General features: G+C 40.5%; 1 protein-coding gene across 4 annotated transcripts in view; it reads right to left on the bottom strand.

Moving 5' to 3' along the window:
- Positions 1-17,317, bottom strand: part of ADGB (androglobin) — a 281,668-nt gene that overhangs the window by 109,196 nt on the left and 155,155 nt on the right. For all 4 annotated transcript variants that reach the window (XM_044290689.1, XM_044290690.1, XM_044290691.1 and 1 more), the window contains exons 18-21: positions 11,370-11,505; positions 8,671-8,785; positions 5,810-5,977; positions 460-595 (exon numbers count right to left, since the gene is read on the bottom strand). In XM_044290689.1, coding sequence (XP_044146624.1) covers positions 460-595; positions 5,810-5,977; positions 8,671-8,785; positions 11,370-11,505 — 555 coding nt within the window. The remainder of the gene's footprint in view (positions 1-459; positions 596-5,809; positions 5,978-8,670; positions 8,786-11,369; positions 11,506-17,317) is intronic.

Here is a 17,317-nt window from a genome sequence, read left to right as displayed (position 1 = left end):
GGTGCCATGTATTATGTATGTTGCATATCATTTTCTCTAAAATGGATCATGTCCAAAGGAAACCTGTCAGAAAAGTTATTCTTTATGTGACTTGTTCCAGAATTGAATGTACTACATCTACATGAACAATCCAGGAATATAGCAATGTACCTGCCAAAAACTCATTACAAATAATCTTGAAAGCTTTTAAAGGCACTTTTTGTAATTACATAGTGCCTGTGTACTGTACTTGATAAAGGATTTATGTTCCTTAAAGCGACATTGATGCAGGCTCTCATTGTACTCACTGAGTCATAACCTCCTGGTTGTTTCTAATCCATGATTATACCAGCTGACATGGAAAGAAATGATCATACATTTTACAGTTAAGCCTACTATCTTTCGGAACGTGTTGGAAACTGCTATCTGATTAGTCAGGATTACATTTCATATGCTTTGTCTGGAGATGAGCTCAGATACCTTGCATGAAATTAGATTCTGGTGCCAAAATAGCTGAGAAATCCATTGTGAAGACTCTGAAAGCAAACACCAAGTCGTGTGTAACTTTGTTCCCCATAGCTTCAGTCATGAGATGCCACAAAGCAGTATGAAAAGCCTGAAATAGAACCAAACGAAGACTTCATGTTAGTGTTGAGCGAATCAAAGCATCCGAAGCGGAATTTGATCTGAAGTTTATGAAAAATATGATTTGCCGCAAAAATGAATTTCCTTACACTTCGAGGTAACTAATCAGATATTTTTCTAAAATGGCTGCACGTGTTACAAAGTTAAAGTAAGAAGCCCGGGAACGTAATATGAACAATAATGCTGTGCAGCTAGAGAATCAGCGAACAGCCATCCCCTGTGATGTCACAGCCCTATAAAAAGCCTCATTCTGTGCCATCTCCGCCATTTCACTGTGAGCTGAGCACAGAGAGAGATGTGATAAGCACGCGTGCGCTACGGACAATGTTGCTGAAATCTTTTAATTGTAAAATATTGGATAGGGAGAGTGCAGGGACAGTGTAGGGAGAGTTTTTAGACACTGTATGGAGAGAATAGGGAAATTGCAGGAACAGTGCAGGTTGAGTGTAATCGCCGTGTGCATCTTGTTCACCTGCAGCCACAATCCCAGTTAATCTGTTAGTGTGTTACTGTGCCTCAGTATTAAAGGGCGGTCTAATATATCGCTGTCTGCATCTTGTTGAACTGCTGACCGTCCCGCATCCTCAGAATCTCCTCCTTGCTCCCTGATGTCAGACAACCAGAGATAGGTTTCCTTTAAAGGGGAGGTCACCACTAAAGGGGCAGCCACTGTGAAAGTCAGTGTTAAAGGGGCGGTCACCGTTAAAGAGGCGGCAACTGAGAAAGTCACTGTTAAAGGGGTGGTCACCGTTAAAGAGGCTGCAACTGTGAAAGTCGCTGTTAAAGGGGCGGTCACAGTTAAAGGGGTGGCCATTGTGAAAGTCACTGTTATTTAATGTAATATTGCAATTAATAAATACCCGAGCAACACCGGGTCATCAGCTAGTAAAAAATAGAAAATGAAAGAATCCACATCCAACGAGGCAGTTCAATTGCCTAAATCGAAAATTAATGTTCCTTTTGTTGTTCCATGATTTTATCCGTATTAAATGATAATTTCATGATAGAGGCAAAAAGTTCATATTTCACGTAATTAGTCAAATAATATATTTCTCAAACCCAGTGATTGTAAGGTGGTACTTGTAGTGAATAGTTAATCATAGTTTCAATTAATCATTAGTGATCCGTGATTTGTGCAATTAATGATCAATTAAAAATATATTTCCTTCTGTTATTTAACCCTTTCATGACCAAGGGTCATTGATGCCCCAGTGTCCAGGTCAAAATTTACAAATCTGACATGCATCACTTTATGTGGTAATAGCTTTGGAACACTTTTACTTATCCACGCCATTCTGAGACTGTTTTCTCGTGACACATTGTACTTCATGATAGTCATATATTTGAGTCAATATATTTCACCTTTATTTATGAAAAAATCCCAAATTTGCCAAAAATTTAGAAAAATTGACAATTTTCCAAATTTCAATTTCTCTGCTTCTAAAACAGAAAGTGATACCTAATAAAATACTTATTACTTAACATTCCCATATGTCTACTTTATGTTGGCATCATTTTGGAAATGTCATGTGACAGTTTTATAGAGAAGATCGTTACGGACGTGGCAGTACCTAATATGTATACTTTTTCTTATTTATTTAGGTTTTACACAATAATAGCATTTCTGAAACAAAAAAAAATATGTTTTAGTGTCTCTATAGTCTGAGAGCCATAGCTTTTTTATTTTTTGGGCGATTGTCTTAAATAGTGTATCATTTTTTGCGGGACGAGGTGACGGTTTGATTGGTACTATTTTGGGGGTCATAAGCCTTTTTGATTGCTTGCTGTTGCACTTTTTGTGATGTAAGGTGACAAAAATAGCTTTTTTGGCACTGTTTTTTTATTTTATTTTTATGGTGTTTATCGGACGGGGTCTATCATGTGATATATTTATAGAGACGGTCGTTACGGACGCGGTGACACCTAATATGTGTATTTTATTTTATTTTTTATAGAAAAGGCAATTTATTTTTTTAATTTACATTTTTTTATTTTTTATTTTTATTATTTTCACTTTATTTTTTTATCAAGTCCCTCTTGGATCATGAAGATCCAGTGGGGCTGATGGCTGTACTATACTTTGCAATGCTCTTGCATTGCAAAGTATAATACTATTAGATGCCCTGTAGGTGGCAACAGTGGACACTTTTGCAAAGCATCCGGTTGTCATGGCAACCATCGGGTGCTGCAATCACAGCGCTGCAGCCCCGATGGTTGAGAGAGGGAGTTCCCTCTCAACCGCAGCATCTATGGGGTTACAGGAGAGTGTCAGCATAGAGCTGACACTTTCTGCTGATGGCAGCAGCTCAGTAATGGAGCTGCCGCCATCACACACAGCAGGGGGATCGGGGGCAGCGCTGGAAAGGAGGGGGGATCGGGGGGGTACGGCCGCCAATATTGAGGGAGGCTGGGGCAGGAGGGGCGGGTGAGAATGAATGCATGGGGCGGGGAGGGGGCGGACCGCACCAGGGCAGCTGCCTCTAGGAGATGAGCTGCAGGCGGACACAAGGGGGCGGCTTGGAGGGGCACGGATGGGGGGCACAGCCACAGATCGGGGGCACAGATCGGGAGGGGGGGTATTACGAGGACACTACCTGATTTCAGGCTCTGATATTCAGAGCGCAGATCAGAGCATGAAACCGGTATTTTTTTCACTGCCGCGATCTGATTGGTTAGTCTGCACAGACTAATCAATCGGATCGATTGTCGGCAAGGGGCCACTCTGGTTCCTTGCCGGCATTACTGCACTGCAGGGCTCGGGCAGAAGCTTTAATCCAAGCGCTTTGCAGCGCTTGGATTAAAGAGCTGGTTTGACGTTTATAAATGTGATAGATGCACGGGGCATGTGCAGCTATCACGTATATACACAGATTGCAGTCGGGAAGGGGTTAATATCCTTTAGCTTGTCTTGTTTGTATATAGTCCCACTTATTATGAAAGTGTGCCAATAAGAAACAATGTCTCCTTGATCCTTCACTTAGTTTATAATGTACCTTATCGAGACAGGATGTTCACTCAAAGGTTAAAATGAAACATATTAGATCGTGCTTGTTGTTATATAACATTACCTCCTCGATGTCTTCAGCGGGAACAACTTGTACGGGAATCGCTTCACACATACACCAAGCGCTGTAGCCGAGATAGTTCTTTTCCAGACTTGGCGTCCCATGTGTTGATGGTATTGTCTGTCTCCTGGATTACTAGGTCGCTGCTCACTCTAGGATCATGGAGAATTAATTTTGATCGAGTGATATCAGTATTTCTTCCCTTTTATCTTTAGCTAAGCAGTCTCCTCTTTTATTTAGGTTCCATCTGTGGTATGGATTATTTAGAAGATCTTCCTGGACTGCATTTAGTTTATCACCAGACATTACAGAGCCTGCATGGTCCTTCATCAGTGGATAGATAGATATGCTCCGAAACGAGTCTGGTTATAAACTAAATGCAATCCAGGAAGATCTTCTAGCCACAAATGGAACCTAAATAAAAGAAACTACCTAAATAAAAGAGGAGACTGCTTAACTAAAGATAAACGGGAATAAATACTGATATAACGCGAACTAAATGAATTCTCAATGATCCTAGAGTAAGCAGCGACCTAGTAATCCAGGATTCTTTCATTTTTTATTGAATTTTTTCTTTTTATACTTTTTTTTAGTTTTTTTATAGATGAAATAGCATATTATATGTATTAGGGTTGATGAATTGTTTGTTGATTGCACTTATGTCGAAATTTTTTATAATGATGAGTCTTCATTTGTTCTAATTAAAAATATTTAATTAATACAGCCCCGAATGGTAGAGTGCGTGTTAAATATCTATAAGTATATATTCTTTCTTTAGAGGCTTTTAGGGTAAGCTTTTGTAACAAAGCACCTTAGTCCAGAAATCACGACAGGTGGGCCACCACATACATTTGATTATTCAATATACTCTTCATATGTAGTTTCAGGATGCAAGGTTTAAAGGCAAGTATAACTTTAATTATTAGGTAAAATTTATATAGTGGTAACCTATTGGCCCCATGTGGCCCCTTTATGTAATTCTCATACAAAGGGGCATTTTCAGGAGACTGCAGACCACAACAGCAATAATTAGCATATTATGCCACACACATAACCAGCCAAACCCCATATCAGCCACAGCCCCTGTTTGGCTAACATTTTATATGGGATCTACTTGTTTTCAGGCTACTGTCCCTGATGGCAATAACCCTGCGGCCATGTTTGATCCATCCACCATATTCGGCCCATCTGGAATTAACCGTAATACATCAGAAATAAAACCTATTGTTTAAATCATGTTTTTAAACAAAAAAAAAAACATAAAATCCTGTAGTTCCCGCATTGGCCAAAAAGCCTAATAATTGGCCTCTAGTGTTACAGTCCTACAGGAGAGCTATATAGCCATAATTGAGCACTTCATTTTCAAAACAACAATACAGTGCTGCCACCTAGTGGCCTGCATTGGCATATTCCAGTAATAGCTGCAAAAGCCTGAGTAAGGCTTCGGGCTATTAGAAGAGCATAACAAGTTCCCTATCAAATTTGACCATGGCATCTGAGGGGTTAAATATATGTGATCAGCCTTATGGCTGATCGGATACATGTACCGCGGGTCCCTGCTGTTTGAAAGCAGCGGGCACTATGTTTAAAAACGCAAAGAGGTTGAAGGGGTTGTCCACTTCTACTATATTGATGACCTATACTCAGTATAGGTCATAAATATCAGATCAATGAGGGAATGATTCCCCTAACCTCCCTCCCCACCCCCGATCAACTGTTTGAAGAGAAAGCAGAGCTTGTACAAGCAGTATGTTCTCTTTTTTGTTTACCTGCTCACAGTTGACATTGCAACGGCGAGCAGTGTATGTAATTACGGCTCTACCGACCGCAGTCACTTCATTGGGACAGCTCTATCCTATTCAAGTGAACAGGAGGGTCCGTACCATTGAAGTGAATGACACGGAGGAGCTGTAATTACAGTGCTTGATGCTGCAATGTCAATGGCGAGCAGGTAAACAGAGAAGAGAACACAGCACTCATATGAGCTCTGCTTTCTCTTCAAACAGATGATCGATGGGGGTGTCGGGAGTCAAGCCCTTGTTGATCTGATCGGACAACCCCTTTAATTTGCACATCCAAATATTTAAAACAAATCTATGTGAAAATAAAAATATATTTACCTTAAAATGTTCTTCCCCAAAGTGGTTTTCTCTTACTTGCGGCGGATAGTGTGTAAGTTCCAAGTCTTTAAAGGCCCTGGGCAGCTCATTTTCATTACTAAAGTTATGTATCACTTTCAGTACAGCTCTTACTATATTTGTAGCCTGGTCCATAAATTGAAAGCTTTCCTGTATAATACAATAATTAAAAAGATTATCATTAATATGACCACAATTTGATGTTTATTAGATTTTAAGATATATATATATATATATATATATATATATATATATATTTATTTAAAGGGCTTTTCCAGGTTCTGAACATTGATGGCCAATCCTCAGGACTGCTCCGTAATATCAGAACAGAGGGAGTCTGACTCTGCCCCACCACTGATCAGATGATTGAAGGGGCTGCCGCCTCTTCATTGTTCACATAGATATTTCAATGTGAATGTTAGTCTAAATTCACACTGTGCCTGATTTTTTCAGACTTATACCTTTAATAAAACGCATGTTCATCAAAAAGGTTGGTATATGGTGCCATACAGTTGGAATCTGTTTGATGGATTTTTTATGGACATTTGTTTTCTTTTTTTCTTAGAATGCATTCAAATTTATATTGGACAAACATATGAAAACTAGAGCTGAGCGGACACCTGGATGTTCGGGTTCGCCGGGTTCGGCTGAACTTCAGGTAAAAGTTCGGGTTCAGGACCCGAACTTGACCACGAACCCGGACCCCATTAAAGTCAATGGGGACCCAAACGTCACTTTATTATTGCTGGGGCTCCGATCGGTTACCATGGCATCCATGATGCTACTGAAGTCCTGTCTGCCAGGTTCAGTTATTCAGCAGCATTATACTTACATGCTGGGTGGCCACCCAACGCTCCTCCTTCTTGTAACTCACAGGTCGGTGCGGCGCATTGCTATAAGCATAAGCAATGCACCGCACAGACCTGTCAGTTACAAGAAGGAGCGCTGGGTGGCCACAGGGCATGTAAGTATAATACTGCTGAATAACTGAACATGGCAGGCAGGACTTCAGTAGCGTCCTGGCTGCCAAAGTAACCGATCGGAGCCCCAGCATTACACTGCTGGGACTCTGATCGGAACTGCCGCTGCCACCAATGATGGGGGGGGGGGCGCACTGCCCTACAATGATTTTAATACCAAGGAGGGGGCGCATTGCCCACCAATCATTTTAATACCGGGGGGGGGGGGGGGGGGGGGGGCAGGGCGCACTGCCCACCAATGATTATAATATTGGGGGGGGAGAGGGTGCACTGCCCACCAATGATTTTAATACTGGGGAGGGGGCGCAGTGCTTGATAAAGACTGCATTGAGTGGTTGAAAGGTGCAGAGGGGTCAATAAAAGGTCCATTTTCTTCACTTTATCTATTGGAGTGCTGCCTCGTCTTTGGATACATATCATCTTATATTGACTGCTGAGCCTGCGGTTTGGAGGAATTTGCACCCGTGGTCTATTGGACTAGTGCTGCTGTTTGATTTTTTGTTTTATATATACAGTACAGACCAAAAGTTTGGACACACCTTCTCATTCAAAGAGTTTTCTTTATTTTTCATGACTATGAAAATTGTAGATTCACACTGAAGGCATCAAAACTATGAATTCACACATGTGGAATTATATACATAACAAAAAAGTGTGAAACAACTGAAAATATGTCATATTCTAGGTTCTTCAAAGTAGCCACTTTTTGCTTTGATTACTGCTTTGCACACTCTTGATGAGCTTCAAGAGGTAGTCACCAAAGACGAGGCAGCACTCCAATAGATAAAGTGAAGAAAGTGGACCTTTTATTGACCCCTCTGCAACTTTCAACCACTCAATGCAGTCTTTATCAAGCAGTGCGCCCCGTCCCCTGTATTAAAATCATTGGTGGGCAGTGCACCCTCCCCCCGCTGCCACCAATGATGGGGGGGGGGGCGCACTGCCCTACAATGATTTTAATACCGGGGAGGGGGCGCATTGCCCACCAATCATTTTAATACCGGGGAGGGGGGGCAGGGCGCACTGCCCACCAATGATTATAATATTGGGGAGGGGGGGAGGGTGCACTGCCCACCAATTATATATATATTAATTTTTCTTCAAGTGGTGATGTCCCACACTTCAATACAGTTATGTGAAAATATAATCAGTTGGAACACTGCCAGACATATGCTAAAATGAGAAACCTTTGGCATACACCTGACTCAAGGAGTGTTTTTTTGGGGGGGTTAAAGATGTACCGTGTATCTCAACTGTATTGAACTGTATACTGTGTGTGAATTAAGCCTTAGGAAGCAGGTGCCAGATGGAAAAAAGTGTGACTGCATAATTAATCTACAAAGTTTGTAACCTGTTACCACGGAGACACATAGATTTTCATCGGAGCTGTAGACACCAAATTATAGGATATTTTTTAATCAAGACTGGTTCCAAAATTGATGATTTTTCATTTTAGAGGCATTGGAAAAATAAAAACTGTTGTAAAGGTGAACCTTTCATTAAAAAACATATTTGGTGTTTTTCATTTTTGCAATTTGTCTGATGGTTTACACAATAAAAAAAATGTTTTTGTTGTTTTTTTTATTTATAATCCTATGGACTACTGTATGCCACAGGTAACAAGCTGTACAAGGTTTTGTAATATCAATCATATGTTTGATAAAAGTTTTCAGTTATATACTATTGTTATTATTGAATTAGGAAAAACGGCAGACTCGAAAAATAAAGAGAAAACAAGAACAAAAGCGTAAAAGAATTATCACCCATTGTTCCCATCTTGTACACTGAACGGAAATACAATGAGAATATCATACATCATGTACAGTGACCTAGTACTTTTTTAGTTTCCATGGGAACACGTACCTTGTCAAGATATGGCATAACAGTTTCCTCATCACCAAAGACGAATGGCACTGTACTACACAGGTGGATATGGTGGCCTAAGGGTGAACCTGCAGTGAAGCGTAAGACATGACGCCTGCAATAAAGACACATAAAAGAGTGATCTAACAAAAGGTTTCCAGAATAATTACACACAGAACTTAGGTTTTAAACTGCACTGCAAATCTCATAAAGGTAGTCAGAAAAATATTCTTAAGTAAAATAAACTGAAAGACCTTTGCACTAGATTTATTCTCTTGAGAAAATACTGTAGTTCCATTAAGTCAACCCATGGGAAGACCATCACTGTCTTAGTAATGTTACAGCAATCGTTCTACGGCTCGCTTTGGTTGTTACAGGTACATACAGTGTCGGACTGGGGTACTTAGGGCCCACCAGTGTAACTGATTCTGATTCTTTGTCTGCTCCTGCACACAAAATTATTTTTTGCTATGTCCGTACCGTTCCCTTCACTTCAATGAGGGCCGCAAAAATGACTTTGTGCGCATTCCATGTCTGTATGTCCGCATGGCCATTCTGCAAAATAATAAAACATGTCCTATTATTGTCGGCATTACAGACAAGGATAGGACTGTTCTATTATAGGCCGGCTGTTCTGTTCCACATAATGTGGAATGCACACACCCGGTATTCATGTTTTGCAGATCCGCAATTTTCATACTGCAAAACATTGGTCGTGTGGAGGACTTACAGTGATAACAGAAATATTAAAGATGAAGTATGATGGCAGACATTCACAGCAAAATGCACCAACATACATGTGGGAGAATTTACACATATATGGATATCATACACTGAAGTCAGTCAGAAACAAGACACATGCAGCCCACACCAATCACTCATTGGACAGATGTGGCACACAAGACACTTATACATGGGTCACATGCCACTGATGCATATGTCACTACTGATACATAGATCATATATAGCACACACCAATCACACATAGGAAACACGCAATGCACACACCAAGACATTTATGCCTAACCCTATTAAGTCAGAATGAACCAATCTTTTTTCATACTATGCCAAACAGTGGTAGGTAGGTATTCTATATAACACCCTCACTGCCATGTTGCCTGTAACATATATATGTACTGGTGTTTGTTTTCTTTTTTACTTTAGGCAAACGCTCTTTATAATTTAGATTGCGTTTCAAACTACGCCTAAGAACATTTGATAATATTTTAACAACAGAATATATGGCAGCATGGTGGCTCAGTAAGTAGCACTGATCTTCCAGCGTTGGGGTCCTAGGTTTGAACCCGACCAAGGGCAACATCTGCATGGAGTTTGTATGTTCTCCCGTGTTTGTGTGGGTTTCCTCCGGGTACTCTGGTATCCTCCCACACTCCAAAGACATACTGATAGGGACCTAAGATTGTGAGCCCCATTGGGGACATCTTGTTGCTAATGTCTGTAAAGCTCTGCGGAATATAGTAGTGCTATATAAGTGCATAAAGCAAATACAGTTACAGTATCAAAGGAATAGAGTGAAACTTCAGCAAAAAGACCACCTTTTTGAGAAGCCCACAACCGATCTAGAAAAAAAAAATTATGCATTTTACTTGTTTTTAAAAGATTACACTTTTTACAGTTTTTTTTCTTGTTTTTCCTCTCAACGGGTTTCACTGTAATAACTAACTAGCCAAAATAAATAAATAAAACATATGCATAAACAAAATGCATGTTCCCTCATGTCTACTGGGGTTTTCTATGGGTGCATTCCCACATATATAAATAATAATAACATGATTGGCGTTCTAATAGCATAAGACAGGACACAAAACTCCCTCACTTTCTTGCGCTGTTTCCGGTTTTACAGCTCATCCCCAGTTCATCTAAGTGAGTGGGGCTGAGCTGCAACTGAGCTGTAGGCATAGCGCTAGTGTGCAGGTGGCGCTGTAGCTAATAAAACTCTTTAAGGCCCCCTATACAGATTAGTGTCTTGTCGGCCAAACCCACAGAGAACAGGTTCGGCTGACAGTCTAAGGTGTATGGAGTTCTTCCCCCTGCAGATGAAGAACAAAATGATTGACAAAATGAAATGAATTTTTTCTCCCACTAGATAAGCCGCCACCTGGCATCGGCTTTCACCTCTCTTCCTAGTGAATATACATACACGTTCATAAATGTATATTTATTTATTCATTTTATGCACTTGTATAGTGCTACTATATTCTGCAGCGCTTTACAGACATTTGCAACCAGCTCTAAGGTCCCAATCAGTATGTCTTTGGAGTGTGGGAGAAAACCCACACAAACAAGGGGAGAACATACAAACTCCATGCAGATGTTGTCCTTGGTCGGATTCGAACCTAGGACCCCAACACGGCAAGGCACCAGTGCTAACCACTGAGCCACCGTGCTGCCCATGTATTGGGGCTTTTAGCGCTCATGGTGTTGCACAAAATTCTACAACAAATTGCTATGTACTAGAGGTCCAGAATGGTATAGGGCCACAGAAATACAAATAACACCGGAATTGAAGGTATAACAGAAAAGAACGGATGACCAATAATACACACAAGTGCTGAATGGACAACAAGGGAGACTGATGTTTCCTGTAGCAACATTCTCCAACATTAGAAAATGATAGCTGTAAGTGAATTGTGTGCTAGACGTGGATATCGATCTGTGAATTAAGTGAAAACACAAACCCGGGGGGCAGACTTATCAAGGAAGCTTTGGTCACATAGGTGTGTAGTTTTAATATAACTGGTCCATTGAGGAGACTCTTCCAAGAAAACAGTTCTGCTGTCAATACGCCTTTATGAGATCCCGCATCCTCTTTCACTGTAACGACACAGGTAAGAAAATACATTAAAATCTGCATACAGCATTGTAAGATTACAGGGAAGATGCCCATGCAGAACCAGGGCTTTGACCATCCTGACCTTCTGCAGACCATGCAGGGAGATATTGTACATCCAGCAGGCTTTGTGGAAGTTGCAGGAGGCGACTCACTTCTGCCTTTTTCATCACAAGATAGATATGTATAAATGAAGAGATGTGGTAGATCTACGTTCCGTCTACATTCCAGTGCTCATATAATCACCAAGATGCAGTTTTGGACTGGGGTGACTAGGACCCACCAATAAAATTAATTCTGGGGGGCCACTGTACAGCTACGTGCAAATACTTCCTGCCCCCTCAGCAGTTCGCAGCAGCAAGACAGTACAAGATGACTATGATTATGAAGGTCACTGCAGCGACTTCCAGAAAGCAGGTCCCTGAGTAAAGAGAATGCTTGCCGAAATGCCTCTATATCTAGAAGTCATCAAGATCTAGATGTTATCTCAGCTACTTGATGTATCTACATCAATAAACCTAACTAATAAAAAATACTTTATGTTAAGTAAATACGATTACGACAGAGCACTGTATATGTAACGGCATACAAATACGGCACTCTGATCGAGGTCGGCACAGAAGTTGTGTGCGCCCAATTAGGACAGGGGACGGTTGTTAGTGACAGCTGGACCCCTGCTGTGACCACCAGCAATGGTGAAAGCTCTGATGCTGGCGAATTAGCCCCTTAGGTGCTGTGGTTAATGGAGAGAAAATGTCACCTCCATTTTGCCTTGATACCTGTGGAACCCCTAAAGGGTTAACAAAGTTTGTAAAAAAAGTTTTGAATAACTTGAGGGGTGTAGTTTATAAAATAGGGGGATTTAAGGGCTTTTTGAAAAACAATTTTAGCAGCTATATATCTGTAATATATATCTAAAAATCTGTCTTTAAAAGAACACATTTGTGAAAAAAAAATACTATTTTAAAGGGATTCTGTCACAAAGTTTTGGCCTATAGAGCTGCGGACATGCATGGCTAGATCGCCGCTAGCATGTCCGCAATATACAGACGTGGACAAAATTGTTGGTACCCTTTGGTCAATGAAAGAAAAAGTCACAATGGTCACAGAAATAACTTTAATCTGACAAAAGTAATAATAAATTAAAATTCTATAAATGTTAACCAATGAAAGTCAGACATTGTTTTTCAACCATGCTTCAACAGAATTATGTAAAAAAATAAACTCATGAAACAGGCATGGACAAAAATGATGGTACCCCTAACTTAATATTTTGTTGCGCAACCTTTTGAGGCAATCACTGCAATCAAACGCTTCCTGTAACTGTCAATGAGACATCTGCACCTCTCAGCAGGTATTTTGGCCCACTCCTCATGAGCAAACTGCTCCAGTTGTGTCCGGTTTGAAGGGTGCCTTTTCCAGACTGCATGTTTCAGCTCCTTCCAAAGATGCTCAATAGGATTGAGGTCAGGGCTCATAGAAGGCCACTTTAGAATAGTCCAATTTTTTCCTCTTAGCCATTCTTGGGTGTTTTTAGCGGTGTGTTTTGGGTCATTGTCCTGTTGCAAGACCCATGACCTGCGACTGAGACCAAGCTTTCTGACACTGGCTAGTACATTTCTCTCTAGAATTCCTTGATAGTCTTGAGATTTCATTGTACCCTGCACAGATTCAAGACACCCTGTGCCAGACGCAGCAAAGCAGCCCCAGAACATAACAGAGCCTCCTCCATGTTTCACAGTAGGGACAGTGTTCTTTTCTTGATATGCTTCATTTTTTCGTCTGTGAACATACAGCTGATGTGCCTTGGCAAAAACTTCGATTTTTGTCTCATCTGTCCACAGGACATTCTCCCAGAAGCTTTGTGGCTTGTCAACATGTAGTTTGGCATATTCCAGTCTTGCTTTTTTATGATTCGTTTTCAACAATGGTGTCCTCCTTGGTCGTCTCCCATGTAGTCCACTTTGGCTCAAACAACGACGGATGGTGCGATCTGACACTGATGTTCCTTGAGCATGAAGTTCACCTTGAATCTCTTTAGAAGTCTTTCTAGGCTCTTTTGTTACCATTCGGATTATCCGTCTCTTAGATTTGTCATCAATTTTCCTCCTGCGGCCACGTCCAGGGAGGTTGGCTACAGTCCCATGGATCTTAAACTTATGAATAATATGTGCAACTGTACTCACAGGAACATCTAGTTGCTTGGAGATGGTCTTATAGCCTTTACCTTTAACATGCTTGTCTATAATTTTCTTTCTGATCTCTTGAGACAGCTCTTTCCTTTGCTTCCTCTGGTCCATGTCGAGTGTGGTACACACCATATCACCAAACAACACAGTGATTACCTGGAGCCATATATATAGGCCCAATGGCTGATTACAAGGTTGTAGACACCTGTGATGCTAATTAGTGGACACACCTTGAATTAACATGTCCCTTTGGTCACATTATGTTCTGTGTTTTCTAGGGGTACCATCATTTTTGTCCATGCCTGTTTCATGAGTTTATTTTTTTACATAATTCTGTTGAAGCATGGTTGAAAAACAATGTCTGACTTTCATTGGTTAACATTTATAGAATTTTAATTTATTATTACTTTTGTCAGATTAAAGTTATTTCTGTGACCATTGTGACTTTTTCTTTCATTGACCAAAGGGTACCAACAATTTTGTCCACGTCTGTATCTGTTATATAGGGATGTGTGCTTTTAATGTCTTTAAAAAATGATTTTATAGATATGTAAATTAGTGTTGTATGTGTCAAAGGGGCTGTACTAACCTTCGTGGAGCCCAGCCACGTCTATGTCCTCCGAAAAGATTGCCGTAATCTCGCGATGCGCGAGCTTGCGCATGCGCAGTGCCAGTATAGTGTTCCTTCCCTGTGCTGGCATCAGCCTCAGGGAAAGAACTGAGCATGCGCGAGCTCACGCATCGCGAGATTACGGCAATCTATTCGGAGGACATAGGCGGTGCTGGGCTCCTTCACAGGCAGGCGAGGCTGGGCTCCACGAAGTTTAGTACAGCCCCTTGGACACATACAACACTAATTTACATATCTATAAAAATCCTTTTTTAAAGACATTAAAAGCACACAGCCCTATATGACAGATATATTGTGGACATGCTAGCGGCGATCTAGCCGTGCATGTCTGCAGCTCTATAGGCCAAAACTTTGTGACAGAATCCCTTTAAGGGGTCTAGTTTTCCAAATAGGGTCACTCACTTTGTTTGTTTTTTAATCATTATGACACCTAAGAACCTCTACAAACTTGGTTTGGTGCAGGAAAACACTGTATTTAAAAATAAATTTAAAAAAAGCGTTAAAATTTTAAAAAAACTGTTCAAAAATGGAAAAAAAATTCAAAAGGGCCTCTAAAATAAAGTAAACATATGGAAATATATATCTGATAACATTTTTGTACAGTATGTATCAATATGTATATATGTGACATATTGCAGTTAAAAATAGGGGAAACATTTCAACTTTTGTGTTTTTAGTAAATATTTGCAAATCACATAGATCTAATTATACCACCTAAATAAAGTACAAAAACGATGTCAGAATTTCTTGGATGTGCAATACCTTTAATGAGTAATTCTCTAATAAAGTCACAATGCCCGATTTCTAAAATCTGGCTTGGTCATTAAGGCCTTTTCAGGCCTGGCCATTAAGGGGTAAAATAGAAATTGGCCTGGCAATCAGTTAACACTGGAACCCGGCAATGGTTAGCTGCTGCAGTGAAAATGCTGTATTACTTGTCATCCATTTTAGAACAGCCAACAATGTAATACATGGAAGACTTTTCTTATAGCATCAAGTTAGTTATAGACTGCTACTCGGCACAGTATGGTAATATTATGTGAGCATTGAATGGTAGCATTATTTGGTCACCATCATGCAAAATTAGCCTAAATGTAAGGAAGCAGAAGTGCCTCTTGCTTATGTCTGTGAAGGTTCTCATTTATCCAGGTCATGGTATATATCTGAAAAAAATAAATCAAGGCAATTGGACTTACTGTAGATTTCTTGAAAGTGTTTCACTCGTTCTCCATCTACGTAAAAATGGAGAAGCCAAGCTTGAATAGAGTCGGGGGGGAAGGGGGGGGAGGTTAGACAACTATTGTCTGCCACATACAATGCTGTCTTGACACCTTTTTCTGGGAAGTCTTTATCACCTACTGACTCCAATTAGGATAATGGAATCAACACCTTTGACCCCATGCTGGGTATAATGACCTCTGACCCCATGCTGTGTATAATTACCAGATGTTGATTCAGTTACATATTTATTCCCAGAGAATTCTTGTACAGTCACTCAGAATTGAGAAAGCTTGTTGGAAGAACAAGTGAAACGTTTTCAAGAAATCTACAGTACGTCCAGTTGCCTTGATTTATTCTTTACAAATATGCCTCTTGCTTAGTAGATTGGTCTAAAAATGTATTAAAGAGAGTCTGCCACTGTATTTTTTAAAAGTTAGACTGTTCCTGGTGACCTGTACTTGACATCCACTTTGCTGATGATCTGAGACATTGCAAAATAACTGTTGATCCATATCCAAATTTCTTGAAAAGAGCCCACGAGATAGACAATGTTAATGGTGCCCAGGCATTCCTATCTGAATAAAGCCACGCTCCACCCTTCGGCATGGTTCAGATGTCATCAAGCTACTAGCTGAAATCTAGTTTATAGAGAAGGGCACTGAATGTGCAAGTGTGGGCAGAGCTGTGCACCTGCTCCAAATTTAAACCAGTGGCTTGATGACATTGGGACCAAAGTGAGTTGTAAGAAAGGTGTTGAGGGGAGGAGCATGACTCTATTCAGATGGTCTGGAGACTGTCCCTTGGTCTTGATTTGAATTTGGATCAAAATACATTTATCGAGGGTTCAGATTAGGTATACAGTCATGTGAAAAAATTAGGACACCCTTTGAAAGCATGTGGTTTTTTGTAACATTTTTAATAAAAGGTTATTTCATCTCCGTTTCAACAATACAGAGAGATTAAAGTAATCCAACTAAACAAAGAAAACTGAAGAAAAGTCTTTTCAAGATCTTCTGTAAATGTCATTCTACAAAAATGCCTATTCTAACTGAGGAAAAAGATAGGACACCCTCACATGTATTCCCTCTTAAATTGGCTCAGATCTCACACAGGTATATCACACCAGGTGCACATAATTAGTAGATCGTTACTCTGCATGTTGAATGAGGCTTGCCCTATTTAAACCTCAGACATTTAGTTTGGTGTGCTCCTGACTGTTGAAGTGAGAGTGAGCACCATGGTGAGAGCAAAAGAGCTGTCAGAGGACTTCAGAAAAAAGATTGTAGCAGCCTATGAGTCTGGGAAGGGATTTAAAAAGATCTCAAAAGATTTTGAAATCAGCCATTCCACTGTCCGGAAGATAGTCTACAAGTGGAGGGCTTTCAAAACAACTGCCAACATGCCCAGGACTGGTCGCCCCAGCAAGTTCACCCCAAGAGCAGACCGCAAGATGCTAAAAGAGGTCTCCAAAAACCCTAAAGTGTCATCTCGAGAACTACAGCAGGCTCTGGCTACTGTTGATGTAGAAGTACATGCCTCTACAATCAGAAAGAGACTATACAAGTTTAACTTGCATGGGAGGTGTGCAAGGAGGAAACCTTTGCTTTCCAAGAGAAACATCGAGGCCAGACTGACATTTGCCAGAGATAAAGTTGACAAAGACCAGGACTTCTGGAATAATGTTCTTTGGACAGATGAGTCCAAAATTGAATTATTTGGACACAACAGCAGAGGACATGTTTGGCGTAAACCAAA

The sequence above is a fragment of the Bufo gargarizans genome, chromosome 4 (genome assembly GCF_014858855.1).
Source record: "Bufo gargarizans isolate SCDJY-AF-19 chromosome 4, ASM1485885v1, whole genome shotgun sequence".
Classification (NCBI taxonomy): Eukaryota; Metazoa; Chordata; class Amphibia; order Anura; family Bufonidae; genus Bufo; species Bufo gargarizans.
Note: the sequence above shows the minus strand (reverse complement) of the source record. Positions and strands in the feature narration are given on the sequence as shown.